This window comes from Dicentrarchus labrax, unplaced genomic scaffold (genome assembly GCF_905237075.1).
Source record: "Dicentrarchus labrax unplaced genomic scaffold, dlabrax2021, whole genome shotgun sequence".
Lineage (NCBI taxonomy): Eukaryota > Metazoa > Chordata > Actinopteri > Moronidae > Dicentrarchus > Dicentrarchus labrax.
In genome coordinates this window covers 9,224,955-9,242,067 of record NW_026136711.1, presented here as the reverse complement: position 1 = coordinate 9,242,067, position 17,113 = coordinate 9,224,955, and the positions used below count along the sequence as shown (strand labels likewise).

The 17,113-nt window shown below is 39.8% G+C and overlaps 1 protein-coding gene across 1 annotated transcript in view; it reads left to right on the top strand.

Annotated features, from left to right (window-relative positions):
* The window catches only part of LOC127372480 (integrin alpha-5), a 43,880-nt gene that overhangs the window by 17,049 nt on the left and 9,718 nt on the right, over positions 1–17,113 (top strand). Inside the window, exons 11-19 of the mRNA XM_051416213.1 lie at positions 3,174–3,226; positions 5,032–5,240; positions 6,022–6,213; positions 6,305–6,350; positions 6,438–6,551; positions 8,332–8,387; positions 9,000–9,157; positions 10,387–10,524; positions 13,856–13,923. Of these exons, the coding sequence (XP_051272173.1) occupies positions 3,174–3,226; positions 5,032–5,240; positions 6,022–6,213; positions 6,305–6,350; positions 6,438–6,551; positions 8,332–8,387; positions 9,000–9,157; positions 10,387–10,524; positions 13,856–13,923 (1,034 nt within the window). The remainder of the gene's footprint in view (positions 1–3,173; positions 3,227–5,031; positions 5,241–6,021; positions 6,214–6,304; positions 6,351–6,437; positions 6,552–8,331; positions 8,388–8,999; positions 9,158–10,386; positions 10,525–13,855; positions 13,924–17,113) is intronic.

Below are 17,113 nucleotides of genomic sequence, written 5' to 3'. Positions count from 1 at the left end.
TATTTTTGGAAATTATGTGCAAAAGACTCATTATATATTTTAAGTTGTGAATTATCTACAGCTGACCACCAACTTAACTTCCTGTGGAATTCCATAAAAATATTAAATGGTAAAAAAAAAGTATGAAGAATCACATTAATAAATTGTGTAAAATATATATATAAGTTATATAAGTTATCAACAAACTGTGAAATAAATGTTATAATTATTCAGACCAACTCTCTATTATAAAACCGATTAATATATAAATTTGACAATAACTACATTTTGTGAGATAGCATTTTTATTGAATTCTAGATATTTTATTTCAAAATGCCCTTTCCTGGAAGTCTGCTTTCATTTTATTAAAATAACAAATTTTATTTTAATTATGCCACTTTTCATAATGTTATGAAATATGTAACCAGGAAAAATGCCATACTGAAATAAAGGCAAACTTATGTCTTAGTTTGCATTATAAACGCATTTTTTAAGTCTATCTTAAAAGAATAACGACATGGTCATGCTACATGTGTGTCAACATTTATTCATTAGGTGTGTTTCCTTTGCACTTTGTTACATTTTATCACACCAAGCATAAAAACTTTGCTGAAATATATCCATTTTTGTTTCCACTTTGTGTTCCTTATGTGCAAATTAAAAACACATAAAAACTGGAGTTTGGAAACCTTAATTTTAACTGAGCTGTGGCAAGCAAATTGGTAATTTGATACTATAATATGCATGTAACACTTGGTTTTTCTAACTCATACAGCTGAAGTGTCAAATTAACTTTTGTTGAACTAAGTTGGGACTTACCAGCTAGCTGACTTGTCTGTTACCTCTTTGTATAATTTAACAAGGCTTCATATTGAAAGATGTAGGAGCATGTGACCATGCACACAGGGGAAAGCATGTGTCTGTGGTTGTGTTTTCAGTGTGGGAGGTCATCAGTGACTGTTCAGAGGTGTCACTCTCAGGGTGGAGGGCGCTGAGTAAACTGTGAAGTCACAGTGAGAGTGATCTGAGGTGCTCTCTCTGGGTGTATGCTGGTGCCTGTGTGGTTGCTTGGACTGTGTAGTCAAAGTCAGCTGCAAAAACACACCAGAGACTCTTAGTGCAAAAGGCCTTGTTGACTTGGTGATTGAAACCTTCAATTTTGTCACTTGTATTGCTATTTAACAATATTTTCTCTGTTCAGCCTGTTTCATTGACTTAACACCTCATGTTGTGCTCACATTTGGACACTTTATACTAGTTGTGTGTTTATGCCAAGGTAGCTTTTTATCCAACATCTCTGGTGGTATCAGACCATTGTCGGCAAAGTAGCAAAATCAATGAGCCAGAATGCTTTGGTTATTTTATCTATACATTGTTTCTGAGTGCAGTTGGACCCTATGGTCAGTTTAATTTCTTGTATATCTATTCCTAAATAGTGTTTAATTGGTGTATAGGGCCCATAGTGTACTATGCAGAGGCTGTGTATAATTTGAAATTTGGACGAAAGCCGTTTTGTTTTTAAATAGATGTGGACTGTTAAAGTTGTGCCTCAGTTTTGAACTCAGAAACTTGGAATTCTTACTGCTGTTATGTTGATGTTAGTGGTTTCTGTTAGCATAGTTAGCGAGCACAATAAGTCTAAAATCTTTTGGCCACTACGGAGTGGCAGACTAAAGCGAACACAACATATTTTCACCCTAATATGGCAAATATTAGGGTGAAATAATATCAGACCAACAGCATTCACTGTCACGTTTCTCTCCAGCTGACAAATGTACGTCCAATATGACTCTCTTTTAGCTCTGTTTTGGTCTCTATTAACTGCTGAACATGTCTGACTAGCTGATAATGTTACTAACTTTGTCTGCCTTAGCTGCTAGTTGCTAACCATGTCTCTCTGCTGGTGCTCTGTGAGCCATTATTAGTATGAGAAATGTTAGTATTAGTAAAAAAGCAGCTTAAAAAGAGGAAGCAGATGCACCCCAAACAGTTTTATTTCTGGAGTCCTTCAGATAAAAGTCCTTAAAGTGGTTACAATCAATATTTTTATAATATCCAAATCAAATGAGAACAATGTTCGTATGAACCTACAGAGAATTACCACCTGGATATGCAGCTCCTGTCTGTGTTATGGAGCTTTATTGTGTGTTTCAGCTCATTTTTTAGCTGTCTGGTTGCCACGTTTAGATTTTTTAAATTCACTCTAACTGCTCCAGTGTCATTTTCTGCCACAGTAGAGCTGGGCACAGTTAGAGACTAGCTGGTGAACATAGTGGGCCAGATATTTTCCTGGAGTTGGTAGAGACCAAAAACAGTGCTAAAAGAAAGTGAATATTGGACTTACACTTGCTATGAGCAGACAGAAACATAACTCCAAGTGAATTTTAAGGTTGCTTCATAACTGTTGGATGTGTGAATAAGCAACTGTTGCTAACAGGTTCACCATATCAACTTAAAAGGTGATAATATATTAGTGTTTTGTTCAGTTATTGCAAGTTTAATAGCCACCGCTGCTACTTTCATGAAAATCTGATGACTGTGAAAATTGATCTGTGGTCAACTTTTCTTAGCTTGCTGATCACATCACCCTTCTCATTAACATTAAGCTCTACAGGAAGTGTTGATCGTATTTCTCAGAGTATGAATGCATCTGGCAAAGCAGTGCTCCTATAGAGTATCACAATGAATTTGAACTTTGAGCCTCAGTTTGATTTATGTTGATATGAGCTGTTTTGCATGTACGATACAGGAAGACAACCCCAATATTCAGTCTCCAAGGGTCTCCAAACACTTCTGTGTAGCTACACTACAAATCACTTTGAAGTAAGAGTTACCCAAGGACGTAACATGACCCTAATTTATCATATGTGGTATGAAATTAAACCGGAAAAACACAAGCCCCATGGGACTTTTCTCAGAGTGAGTTTTAAAGGAGTTTGAGTCTCCGATCCTTAGACCCCCTACCTTCTCCTCGTGCTCACAGAAGCTCAAACACTGAGCTCCATGAAAAGGGAGAAGAGGAGACCCCGGGGGATTGTGGGATTGAGAGATTGAAGAGGAAAGCTTCTGGGGGAGGCAGTGGAGGGTACAAAAGAGAAAATGGACATGGAGGAAGAAAATGAAAGAAAAGAAAGGGATCTATGCACTGTGGTGTGATTACAGGCTAACTGGGTCTTGTTTGTAATGTGTTCCAGATGGGGTCTTACTTCGGCTACGCGGTGGCAGCCACTGACATCAACAACGACGGGTGAGTGAATGGAGTGACGGTGAGGCAGATGATGGCACAAAATGGGTGAAGGGAGGAAAATTGGGTGAAATGACAGAAGGTGGGGAGAAATATAAGCTAAAACAAGACTGAAAGTGAGCGTTGAGGTCACTGAAACAGAGATAACATTTTTTGAAAGTTTCCCACAGTTCTTCAGTAACCCTGTCACTCATTCTCTGTACTCTCTTTCTGTGTATAGTTCCTATAGTCAATTTCACTTCCTTAACCCCGGTGGAAGCACACCCTGACAACTTTTGTAATGTTTTTAGTGTGTCAGTGTCAGTGTCAGTGTATGCTTTAAAAATGATTATTTATCTTCCATTTCAAGTCTTTAGTGTGTTATATGCATTGCAGTTATTTAAAGTGTAATTAAGACCTTTTACTGGTAGTTGTACTGTATATACTGTTATTTTGACTTTTTATATTGCTTTTATATATTGCCACTTTCTTCATTCTGACTCTCACATCTTTCAAAAGAAAGTTATGAAGTATTCACTTTTATTTAATAACTCAACTACCCTTGCTCCTGACCCCAGTTTCAAACACGATGTGTGATTTAGTGTTAACCTCTTAAAACCCACTGCACAAAACTCTATTTTCCAGTAAATAATAGTGGAGGTCCTTCGGTTTTCATTTCTATGGCTGGCTGAATTAAGGCGGTATATAAAAATCGAGAATATATTCCTTTCCTTCCTTTTGATTTTGATTGTCTTGACTGTCTCTGTCCTTCTGTCGTTACATCTGTTCTCTCTCTCTTTCTTTCTGTCTCTCTCTCTTTCTCTCTCTCTCACCCCAACTGGTCGAGGCAGACGACCACCCACCTAGAGTCAGGGTCTGTCCGAGGTTTTTGCCTCTTAACAGGCAGTTTTTCCTTGCCCTTGTCGCCAAGTGCTTGCTCATGGTGGGAACTGTTGGGTCTCTGTAAATAATTTTATAAGGAGTACGGTCTAGACCTGCTCTATTTGTAAAGTGTCCTGAGATAATTTCTGTTATGAATTGGCGCTATACAAATAAAATGTAATTGAATTGAATTGAATTTGAGTCTTGGGTTTGAATATTTGACTCACTTTACCTGGCAGATGATTGTAAAACCCATTTAAAACTGGACAGAAACAAAATAACTCACCAAAAATGTCTCTGTTAGTGTTTCCACAGTCTTCAAACAATCATCCATGCTTGTTCACTGAGTAAGATGTGAAAATATTCACAAAACAGGCTGCAATAGCCACAACCGTCAAAATACGTCCAATAAAGTTCTTGTTTCTGCCACTGACTCACACAGGCTCAGATTGTTATTTTAAGTGTCTGACAACATCATGGAAATATATATATTAGTCTATCCACTGTTCCAACAGACACCAACTCTGGTTTGGTTGAAATAAATCATTAATTCACCCACGTACATGAGAAACAACAGAAGCTTCAAGAGTCTCAGTTTCACCCAGAGCAGACTGGCTTTGTAAACAAACCACAGAAAGGCTGCAATAGTAACACTAGAGGGAGTATGATGTCATTCTCTGTTGAGGACACCATTACCCAATATATATTTAGCAAATAGTTGTTTCTATATTTATGTTTTACATCTCATATATAGACTGTAACCTTTAAAGCTGCTTAAGGGGAAATACTGAAAGAGGAAAACAGAATGTTAAATCATTGCTAAATAAGATACTTTGGTCCTAAAATATCTCTTTTTCTTTTGTGTCTATATCTCTACCCAAATACTTCTTCTTTTCCTTCCATCTTCATCCCCATTATTCGCCTCCTGCCTTTGCTTGCTTCCCTAGTTTGGATGACCTGGTGGTGGGAGCTCCAATGTTCATGCGTCGAGGGTCTAATGGGCGTCTGGAGGAGCTGGGTAAAGTGTATGTGTACCTCCAGAGGGGCCCTCTGCTTTTGGAGCCAGGCCAGTCCCATCTCCTCGGTCGACAGGCCTTCAGCCGGTTCGGCACCTCGCTGGCTCCGCTGGGTGATCTCAACCAGGATGGATTCAACGGTAGGTGCGCTAATTGCAGCGTAAGTTAAATGTTGAATAATAGCCTAGATATTACTAGTACTATTACTCTACTATTACTAGATAGCAGTGATTTTTATTATGTTTGCATATTTTGGTATTTATTTAACCATTAAATACTTTCTCAGACTGTAGATGAAGGTCTAATGTACTCCAAAGTTAGCTAACCTGCATTAAAAGTTTGGTCTGTCTAGGTTCACTGGAGGGTTTTAGTGAGCCATGATGGTTTAAATTAGGGCTGCAAAATTACTTTAAAGTTTTTTGCTTTTGTCCGACCAAGAGTGTAAAACAGTAAGATATTCCATTTACAGGTAAATAAAGCAGAGGAAAGCAAATCCTTACATTTGAGAAGCTAGAACTAACACGATTTCCTTTTGAAAAATCTTATAGATTACTTAATCAGTGATCAAAATGGTTGTTGAATTTTCAGTCGATCTACTAATGGACTAGCTCAGATAGTATTCCAAATGTGAGAGATATCTCGGCAACACCAGCTGATTTACTGACCGAGTCTTTGAAGTGTTTTATTCAATCATGATTGAACCAGAGTCTAAAGAAGTAAATCACCACAAAGTAATATCTCTGTAACAATCAGTAACTTCTTAACCAGCCCACAAAACCACTGTTTGTCCAACTCTGGTCCATGTCAATTGTTTTAAGCTGCTCTGCATCTGCGTACTGTGCATACAATTCAAACACATATGGGTATACAGGTTGTGAGAAAACATGAGATTCTTCACACAGTGTTGCTGTGTATTATCAGACATGGCCATCGGCTGTCCCTATGGAGGAGACGACCAGCATGGATTGGTTCTCATTTATAACGGTCATGCCGGAGGACTGATGGACACGCCCACCCAGACGCTCTCTGGCCAATGGGCTTCCAGCTCTTTTCCTGCCAGTTTTGGCTTTGCTCTGCGAGGCAACAGAGATCTGGATCAAAACGGCTACCCAGGTACTGCAGAAAGTATTCCAACACCAGGTGTCTATTAACACCTCATGCTCCTCTTTCATGTCTTCATTAAAGACACTTTCCCTTCTTGCAGATCTGATTGTTGGTGCTTTTGGGGTTGACAAAGCAGTGCTATACAGGTATGTTAAAGCATGTGGGAGTGTGATAACAAATATATAGATCATTGTTTCCATTTTTATTCTTTCATGGCCTATGTCTTCAAACAGGGCTCGGCCAATAGTGAGTGCCAGTGCGTCTCTCATAGTGCAGCCGACCATGTTCAACCAGGAGGAGAAGACTTGCGAGCTGTTCACAGGGAGTGAAACCATTGCTGTGTCTTGGTATGGATGTCAACTAATTCCAGCTCCACTTATATCTTAATGGGAAGATTATAGACTGTGTGATCCAACATACAGTATTTGTCATTGTAAGGGAAATATCCTTAATGGTTTTACAAAGAGCTTAAGAGCAGTTAAAGAGCTCTCTGACAGCAACAGAACATGGAGTCTTGCAAATGTTATGTAACACACATCTTAGTTTAATTCCAGCTTTCCAAACTTTACTTCACGAGAATGTCAAATGACTTCATGTTTGCCAGTTTCCTGTCCAATAGAGAGTGCCAGTGTCCACGCTGCTCTGAACTACAGTAATCTTAGCTCCAGTGGGAAAAAAGGGGAAATTCACCCCACTTCACTTCAATCTCAATGAAGCTCTTTCCACGAGTTCAGTTTAACTGTCGAATTAAATGTGGAACATTTTTAGACTGCTGTGAGAGGCATTTGCCAAATTGGCTGGCGTTTCAGTATCTGCTCCGTAGGTTGATACAAGTCTTTTTTGGTGTTTATTGGTGTTTTTGCTGCTGTGGAAACAAAAAAAGATGAAGGGAGAAAGTGGTTGTTGAAAAGGTTGGAAAAGGGTTGTAACTTTCTGGACATGAATGAGTTACTGTTGGGCATCAACAGCACTTCTTAGACAGTAGGAAGTTACCCTCCCTTCATGTGAGCATGTATACGACCACATACGGTACACATATTTACATCTGAGCAGAACCATTGTTTTTTGGTTCCAGCTTGGAATCAACTTTTCAGCTTCTGAATCAATTTATTTTTGGTCGATATGCTCAGAACGGTGAAGAACTAGGTGCATGAACTGGAACAGAGCTGGTTCCCTGTTGAAAAGGCCTAAAAGTGCAGCGACTGCCTATGTTCTCTGAAAGCAAACTGGAGGCTTGTTTCGTGTACTATTTATATGTACTGTATTCATTGCTCCTGTTCTTGTTTTTTTTTAGTTCAGCCAAATGTAACAAAGGGGCTCTTTCTTGTTGTTGTGAGGTTGCCATCTTGTTTTGTACTGTACACGTGTGGAACACAGCCACAGCTGTCCACAGGTAACGCTTTAGAGAGTTAACAATAAACCGTGAGGTTGATATCAGTAAGATAAAATTACAAAAAGTATTACATACTGAATAGTTTTCCTGTGAATCCCTCTTGCTTATGTAGGCAATCCGAATCCAGTGTGAGAATGGTGGACTCTGCCACTACCAATTGAAACAACTATTTAGTGAGAAAATGAATGAATATAGATACAGTAAATGACCAGTGTGTAGGATTTAGTGGCATCTAGTAGTGAAGTTGCAGAATGCAACCAACTAAATACTGCTTGCCTTCCAAGCATGTAGGAGAAATCACAGCAGCCCTTCCTAGAGCCAGTGTTTGATTTGTCCATTCTGGGCTACTGTAGAAACATGGCAGTTCAACATGGTGGCCTCCTTAGAAGAGGACCTGCTCCCTTTGTATAAATAAACAGCTCATTCTAAGGTAACAAAAACACAATGATTGTTATTTTCAGGTGATTATACAGTAATGAAAACATACCTATGAATATTATATTCCATTTCTGCCAATAGATCCTCCTCAATGTTACACACTGGACCTTTAAAAGGGTATTATATTAAAAAATCTTAAAAAGTTTCATTGTGTTTGAATTTCGGAAAATGTTAAAGATTAAAGCTGAAAACTGAAAAATTATATACAGAATTACCTCAAATCAGTGTAAGGAAATCTCTATAAGCTCAGTGTTTTGTTTTTTTTCTTCATATTTGTGTCTTTGTTCAACCTCCAGTGTCAGCATCAGTTTCTGCCTGCTGGCTAATGGGAAGCACCTCCCCTCTCATCTAGGTGAGGCACGCAGACACACACAGACAGCCACACACAGACAGCCACACACACACACACACACACACACACACACACACACACACACACACAGAACACAGAGAGAGAGAGAGAGAGAGAGAGAGAGAGAGAGAGAGAGACTCATACACAGATGGTCTCTATTACCTTGCTTTCTTTTTGTAGCCACAACTATGCTGGACCTCACTGTGGTCAATTTGGCAGTTAAGATCAAGATAAAAGAACAATCATGTAAATACAGGGTAACTTGGTGGGCTCCAGCAGTTTAGAAAAGTGTGTGTGTGTTTATTTGAAGTGTGTGGGTGTGTATTGTCTGTGTTCTCTGTGTAGTTTTTGTCATGTGGGCCACAGCAATGCTCTCTGTGTTTCACTATACTGTGCAGAGAGCAAAATAGCACATAAAGGCAGTTTACCATAATAATGTTTACCACTGTGTGTGTATGTATTTGCATGTGGTGAAGCATGCATATAATATGTCTGTGCAAATATGTTCTTCTGTGTCTATGCATACACTTACATGCATTTTTGTGTTTAATACAGGCATGTACAAACTGGTATTCACTGTTTTCTTGCCTTGTGTGTGTGTATATTCTCAAGGCTTCGTGGTGGAGGTTCAGTTAGACAGTGTGAAGCAGAACCAGAAGGAGTCCATCAGGAGGACTCTGTTCTTGGACAGCCAGCAGCCCAGTTTGCTGAAGACCTTCAGCCTCGCCAACGGAGAACAATCATGCCATGACACCAAGATCTATCTGCGGGTCAGTCATATCAGTTGTTTTTCCAACTCCTTGTCGAGCAGATTGGATGTACATTTTTGTGCATTTCTTTTGCAAATAACAAAATACTATTTTGGCTTATTTCTATCAGGAGGATTGACTAGAATGTTAAACTGGACACGAGCAGCTCTGTGAGGCTATACTTAGGCGCAGCGGTGCTTTGAGCTAAATGCTAACGTCAGCATGCTAACCTTTATTTAGGACTGCTTAAAGCTTTGTATCTGCTTGAAGTCCACTATACAGCTGTTTCCAGATGCACATGAACAGTCCTATGATAAATAAACAGATTTTGCCTTTAATTTCAGTCAAATTTTATGCTGCTGTGTTAAGACGAAAAACAAAGACGAAAAGTGTTGTACACTTAACTATTTCTCAGGCCAATCATCTCAAGCCTTTGCCTTTTATATCGTTAACAAATTTTCCGGTTCTTAATCCTGGCCCTCCGGAGCCGGAGTCCTGCTGGTTTTCATTCGAGCCATCTAATCCGAGACTATGTTGCACCTGCAAGGCCAGGTGAATGTAATTAGCTCGCTGGTAGGACAGAGGTTAACTTCATTTCCTAATAGTCAGGGTTTGATGTTGCTGTTTGAAGTGCTATTTGAGGTGAAACTACTACAGTACCAATCTATTCATCACTCAGTGGTGACCTGATCAAAGTGAATGTCTGCCAAAAACACTTAAGTCATATGTGTAGATGTTCTCTGTAAGGACATAATGATCAGAGCACTTTGCTCTTTGACTGGATAAGAGATGGTTTGGGTAGAAACTCACTTGTCAGTCAACATTTATCTGTTTGTACATCAATTTTTCTTCTTCTTACTCTCTTTAAAGGGGCCACATCATTGTGGCTGGTCCAACAGAATTCATGTCACATCTTAGAGAAACTTAAAACAGACAAAATCCTACATTTAGGCCAATAGTTGCTCTAACATCTGCTTTTCATTTTGACCTTTTTTTGTACATGCAATTGGAACAGGGTTTCACAATAATCGGTACTAAAAGTCTGGAAATGTCTACCCTGACAACAAATCTCTAACCATCTTTTGGCCCTCATCAGAAGTGTCAGCTTCTTCCAGAAAATCGAGATCTGACAAAACAGCACATTAATGCACCAGACGAAGGTTTACCAACCCATGGACACGATAGACAACATGTGCATTTGTGTCTTTCACATCAGTTCTTTATATAGTTGCATCTCTCTCTCTCTGCAGAGTGAAGAGGAGTTTCGTGATAAACTCTCTCCCATTTACATCAGCCTCAACTTCAGTCTGGATCCTCATGCCCCAGTGGACCAGCACGGCCTCAGACCAGTTCTAAATTATCAGACAGAACAGTGTATAGTGCAGAAGGTACGTATATTAACTCATGACACCAAATAACTCATAAAACCACATAAAGGATCACACAGTAAGTTACATCATGTCCTGTAGATCAGTGTGTTCCAAACCTTTTTAAACCAGGGCACCCTTTCATCAAGACTGCATGGCATCAAAAGTACACTGTTGTATGATTTGTTTGTGTATTTAGCCCACTTTAGTATTAGTAATGGCAATATGCAATGTGACATTAATCTGTTTTTGATAGAAAAACAGAATTTGTGTTACTTACAGACACCTTATCAGCATTTCTTTGGATTTACAGTGACATATATTTCCATCTCTCGCTCTAACAGGCACTATTTCACCGGCTGTGAACCTTAAAAAAAGAGTGTTGTGTTACTATGACAACCAACAACGTGAGATATTACGTCATTACTCTTATCCATGGTATAACTGCTTATTTAAAAGGATTTCCCCTAAATATCCATCCTGGAAATCCGTGAAGCACTGCTCTGTTTCAGCTTTTCTTGGAAGTCCAACTTCCAAAACCATGGAGTGTGTCTCAGCAGCGTTGTAAACTGTGTCTATATATTACATTACCACACTAAACATCCAGACCACGCCACTTATATGGCCACACGCCTTGCATTTTATGAACTAAACAGATAGTCACCACAACGATTACCAGTGGAGGGAGAACAGATGGCGTGATGAACATTTTCAGGAAACTTTTACCAGACAATCTCAAATCATGTACAAATGGCTGTTACACACACACACTTGTTATGGAGCTTGACTTTATCTCTTACTACAGTCTCCGACTGTTTACATTATGCATGCAGGAAATATATTGGAGGTTACAGCCCGACATTTTAAAACTGACATCAAAAGTATGTCTCCTCTAAAGTGCCGAACCCCATATGGTTAGAGGTTGAGGGTCAGCCTTGATAGAGCTAGAGCTTATTACTGCACTCTGCTCTCCATTGGTGGGGTTTTTTAGTTGCCTATATGACAACTTGGAAGGTTTATGGAGGACCGGCGAGTCATGGCTGTGCAAAAACACAGAGGGAGGACTGACAGCTCCGTTTGGGTGGGGCGGCGCCCAGCTCTTAGACATCTGGTTGTGGTTTGTTTATGTATGTTGCCAGTGGTCTCCTCCACCAGGCAAGAGCCAGAACCTGAAAACGTGCAGATGTTTATGTGACTAATATAAGGTGAAGTGAGTGTGTGATGTGGGCGTGTGAATGTGTGCATCACATACTTATAAGTGGATGTTTTTAACAGAATATAGCCTGGAATCCTTGAAGACAACACTTCAAATTGTATCTGTGGAATTAACAGGCTTTTCGTCCATTTATCAGTTAGCCTAACATAGTGCAACAAATAGTGCAACAAATATCCATTTTTCCTGTAGACTTTGGGTCCTAATGCTTCATGCTAACTCTTTAGCTTCACTATATAGACCACAGTTGTGGACAGCCTAGCTGCTGTGTCTCTCCAGTTGAGTGTATTTGAGGGATCTACTCCATCACTACAGTAAAACAAAGGATTGTAGGAAATAGTGGTTTTGTTGCTATCAAGCTGTTACATTTTTGATCATGTGGCAGGGATGTAGCATTGTATGGTAGTGTAATGTTAAATTATTGCTGGGTGTGGTCACAGTGCTACAGGCCACAATTCTGACCACACCTACAGTTAAAATTATACAGCGTAAGATTTTCATGATGTCAAACCCCATTATTCACACTATTAATGGGGTTTTCACTAATAGCCATTTAATGTATTTATATTCTGTAATTGCCTCTCTATATGGTAGTTTTTATTGCTAATGGCAGAGTCCGCCTTGCTGCTCACAAATTGCACAACCACTTGGTTTGAAGGTTTTTCCAGTGATTTTAAATTCAGACTTCCTATATGTCATTCTTTTCCTAAGATTCCCTTGGATTTCTTGCCACTATGTAGTTTACATCAAGTAAAACAACTATGGGGATCATAAAATTACATTTATTCTAATATTATTTTATAATAAACAACAATTCTTAAAGTTTAATATCTTTTAGGTAGAAAAACACAATGTACAAACATACAGAGGCAGTCGATTCAATTTACTTTATCAAGTTTCCCTGCTGGACAAAAGATGTGTCCTACGTCACTGTAAAATCCATTCTCAGTGTATGTGCACTGTTGGCTTCTACATCACACTGTACAAGTTGCATACTGGACCAGGACTGACTTCCAGACTATTTATTAAGATTCTTAATTTGGTAGCGCTTTACCGTCACTGAACGTAGTCTTGGCATGCAGTGCCACAGTCAATGGTCTAACAGGTATGATTCTGATGTCTGTGTTTTCAACAGTGTGCTGTATTCCTTTAAGAGCTGAAGGGAAACACAGGTTATGTGGATCAAATGTATGGGGAGATGAAGAGATGAAAGTGAGAAAGAGATGAAAAGTGGTTAGAAGGGAGGGAAGATAAGCTGGGACTCATCACTTGATCTTAGTAAGTCTATTACAGAGTGTGTACGCTCCTGTCTCTTTGGTGTTAAATGGCCGATAGCCGTTTGAGTCCGGAGTGAATATAAAACCAGGGACTTGAATGAAGAGTCTCTACTGAGACACTGTTAACCATTGCCAGGCTGATTCTTTGCTCTCTGTAGCCCTGCGTAGCATTCTTTTGGAATCTAATGTTTCCCATATGTTGGAGAGATGAGCGTATGGCAACAATGACATTATGGAGCTACATGGAAGAAATGTTGGAGACAGAGAAGGAGAAAAGAGAGAATAAAGCAAAAAGCTCAAGGGACACGCTGGAAAAGACAATACAGTCAAATCAAATCACATTTATCTTTTACTGTGGTTTTTACCAAGTCATCTGTCACGTAAGACTAAAGAGCAGATTAAGCACTATTCTCTTTTAAATGTGAGGTTTTCACTCTTTTTGATCGAGGCTTTTCCGCAAAAATGTAATAATTGTTTAGATGGAATTCATCATCCTTTCATTCTCCTAAACCTTCACCATGTTTTCTCTGTTCTCCCTTTTCTTCTTTCCCACATGTGAAGTGCACATTTCTTTAATCCTGCAAACATGAAAGAATGCTGTTTTCACACAACTTTTTGGCATCTGGTTGTTGCAAATATTGTTACAGTTTTGTGCATATGTGGAGGATATGTATAGTCTATATCCTGTCCTATCCTTTCATTAAATCATGAATCTAGTGAGCTGGCTTCTGTAAACATACACTTCCTCGAGACCATACCTTTTGACTCTGTTCCCTGGATACCTCTCTCTCTCTCACCCATCATAACCATCCCTCGCTCCTCCCTCTTCCTCCGTTTATCTCTATCCTTCTCTCTCTCTCAGGCCCAGATTCAGCTCGATTGCGGAGAGGACAACATCTGTGTCCCTGACCTCAAGCTGGCTGTTTATGGGTGAGAGGAAATCACCTTTCTATTGCTTTACCTGATTCAACAAACACAACTTAAACCCTGCAGTCATGCAATGTTAAGCTGCCACAGTCTGTGACTGATAAATGCAACAGAGATTCAGCCTATATCAAGAAAAGCTCTTATATTTGGCATGAGAAACACCCAGCATGACTTTCCTCTGCTGAACTTTAAGTGATGCATTCTATGTTTTTGGTTAGTATGGAATAAACACAAGAAAAACTGCATAGTTAACATAAGCAGTAGTTGCAGTCTTGGCTGAACAGACAAAGTAAACAAGACCACTTAGAGGAACCACACAAAAATAAATGGCCACAGCACAGGCCACGCTGTTTAAAGCAGTATAGTTTAGTTGTTTTGGCCATTTCGGGGAAGCAGAACCAGCTGTGAACTTAACATTATCATAAAGGCTAACATGTCAGCAGACAGTTGCGTGCACATTCAGCAGAGATGGAGCAGGATTCAATTGGAGTCGTTTTTCTAGCCATCCAACTAATTTAAGTCTATTCGCTCTTTTTTTTGCTCTGTTTTGGTCTCCACCAACCCCTGAGAGAAGTACCTAGCTCTTTATTTGCTAAATGCCATATTTCATTCACCTGCAGTGGGTTGAAAACAGCTGCCTACTGCAACTGAAATCAAGGTTGAATAAAGTGTTCAGAGTGGACCAAAACAATGAGCTGAAAGACACTTAAAGGGTGCATACAGCTGCAGGAAACTTTAGAGTTGTGATAATGTGACAGTTGGGACAATTATTTGTGGGTTAAACACTACAATTGACCAATTTCACATTGCACATTTAATGCATGATTAATCAAAAAAAGTATTAGTGCAGCTTTAACTGTCTTAGTGGTAAGTGCAGAACAGCAGTGCAGTAAAACCTTGGAACCAAACAACACAGAATAAATATACAGTATTATAAAATAACAACATAATAAATACAGTAAATAACAAAAATGACTGTATAGTGGTGAAGTCATCCAGGATTTTTGCCACCTTTACTTACTGACAGATATAGTGCATTATTTTCTATATTGGATGTATGTAAATCTTCAAAGGTTGTTTTTTTGTATCAATTAAATGTACCCTGTGAGGTTTTTGACCACTAGAAGTGCGATGACTTTTTTGGCAGGTCCCTGTTTTGATGTACCACATGCCCACACATCAGTAAATAAATCCTAAAATAAATGTTAAATTGTACCTTAAATTAAGCGTTAGTTTGTCCAGTCGGTTGACTAGTGATAATGAAGTGTAAATATTGTTGCTGTGGTTATCTGCACAGTTTACTTTATCTGCAGGGAGAGAAAGTTAGTTTGGTGAAAGATAATCAAAGAGAGGAAGCTTAGGAATGAAATTCCAAGGAATAAACATGAATCTTGGAATCATTTAATACACCATGATAAGACACCGTTTACAGCTCAAAACAAGCCTACACAGGAGTACAGATATGGAGAAAAGATTGCTGACTCTTGGCACACCCACTTATTACTGTTAATTGATCATGTATCCTTGTTTGTGAATGGACGTCAGCCAAATATTTGGCACTGTCTCAGTCCATTCACAAAGCACACGCTCAGTCTCTCTCCTTCCAGCCAGCTCTATTATGAGGAATGTTTTGCATTAGATGGCCATGTGATTTCTCTTAGCTGCAGAAATACAATCAGAGCGCAAAGTCTCCCATGAAAACTCAAAGATCTGCATTTGTAGTTGCCACGGGACCAAACTCGAATGATTCAGCACTTTCGTTAAACAGAATTTCCCTTCACTGGCATACTATAAGACATAGCACCTTTCACTCGCTAGCCAAGAATTTGCAAACAGTGGGATGTTTAACATTCACAACCCAGAGGTCTGTCACTGGTGTTTGAGTTGTATCCTCTGGCTTCAATTATGCTTTTATGAGCTTCATGATCCACTGTTATATTTTCCCAACAAATGATTCTCCACTATATGCTGCAGACTTCTGTCCGTTCTCAGCATCTGCTCAGTGTTGGTGTTAGGATATCAGTGTTGCTTCCTCTGCATTTGCTAAACTTGCCTGGGCTTAATTGAATTCATCTGGTGGTTGTCTTACCTAGCGAGGGGTCACTGCGTCCAGACCCTCTGACGGCGGGGGGAGGGGAGGAGGAAGCAGGGGAATGAAAGAAGAACCCTGATTCAGACCCTCAACCAGACTCCTTTCTCCTCTTTCTGCTCAATAGAAACATGAATTTACTACCACAAAGTGTAGCTGTTGGGGGAGGGCTGGATTCGAAGGGTGTCGAGAGGATTTATCACTACACCACTGAAAGTGTGTTTGCACACAGGGGCGTCACTGTGAACATGCAGAATAAGGTGGGGGTCGGTTTCCTGAGACAAATCACAGTGATCAGATTTGGGTCATTTCCCAGGTCGGTCATAGACAGATATGCAGGAGAAAATGGCCTTTGGGGATTAACTAAAACAGAGATGCATTGTCTGCAAAGACTTCACGTCCCTGCTTTTCATTACATTTTACAATTGCTTCTTGGGCATTTTGGACATGCCCTGCACCAAATCACTTCAAATGAACGCAGCACAATCGAAGCTGTGCCAGTGAACAGAGGCTGAAAATGGAAGCTGCTGTTTTCAGTCATGTTGACTGCAGTTGATAAAGAGACTTTTCAAGACTGACAATAATGGCCGTGTAATAGATACTCATGGGAAATGCCAAAAATAAAGACTAAAAGTCTACAACCATCCTGATGGCTCTGTGAGGCGTTGCTTTGAACTAAATGCTAACGTCAGCATGCTGAGATACTTGCGGGGTGGCAGTAGCTGGTTGGGAACTGGAGGGTCGCTGGTTCAAATCCCACAGACCACAATATGGAGTGTGGACTGGTAGCTGGAGAGGTCCCAGTTTCACCTCCTGTGCACTGCCTTGCACAAGGGCACCTAACCCCAGGAAACTGGTCATGGGCGCCGGTAACGTGGCGAGCCCATCACTCCACCATCTCTCTCCCTGCTTGAATGTCCACAAGTGTGTGGGTGCAGCTGTTACTAGTTTTTCAGGTATTTGGTCGTAATGTGTTGAGTAAATTGGTAAAGGAGGAAAAATTAAGGCATCATCAGTTACAATTCAACCTCGGGGTGCGTGTAACAAATTTCATGACAAGCTATCTAACAGCTGTTTTAATTCTGGAAGTGGTGGACTGACAGA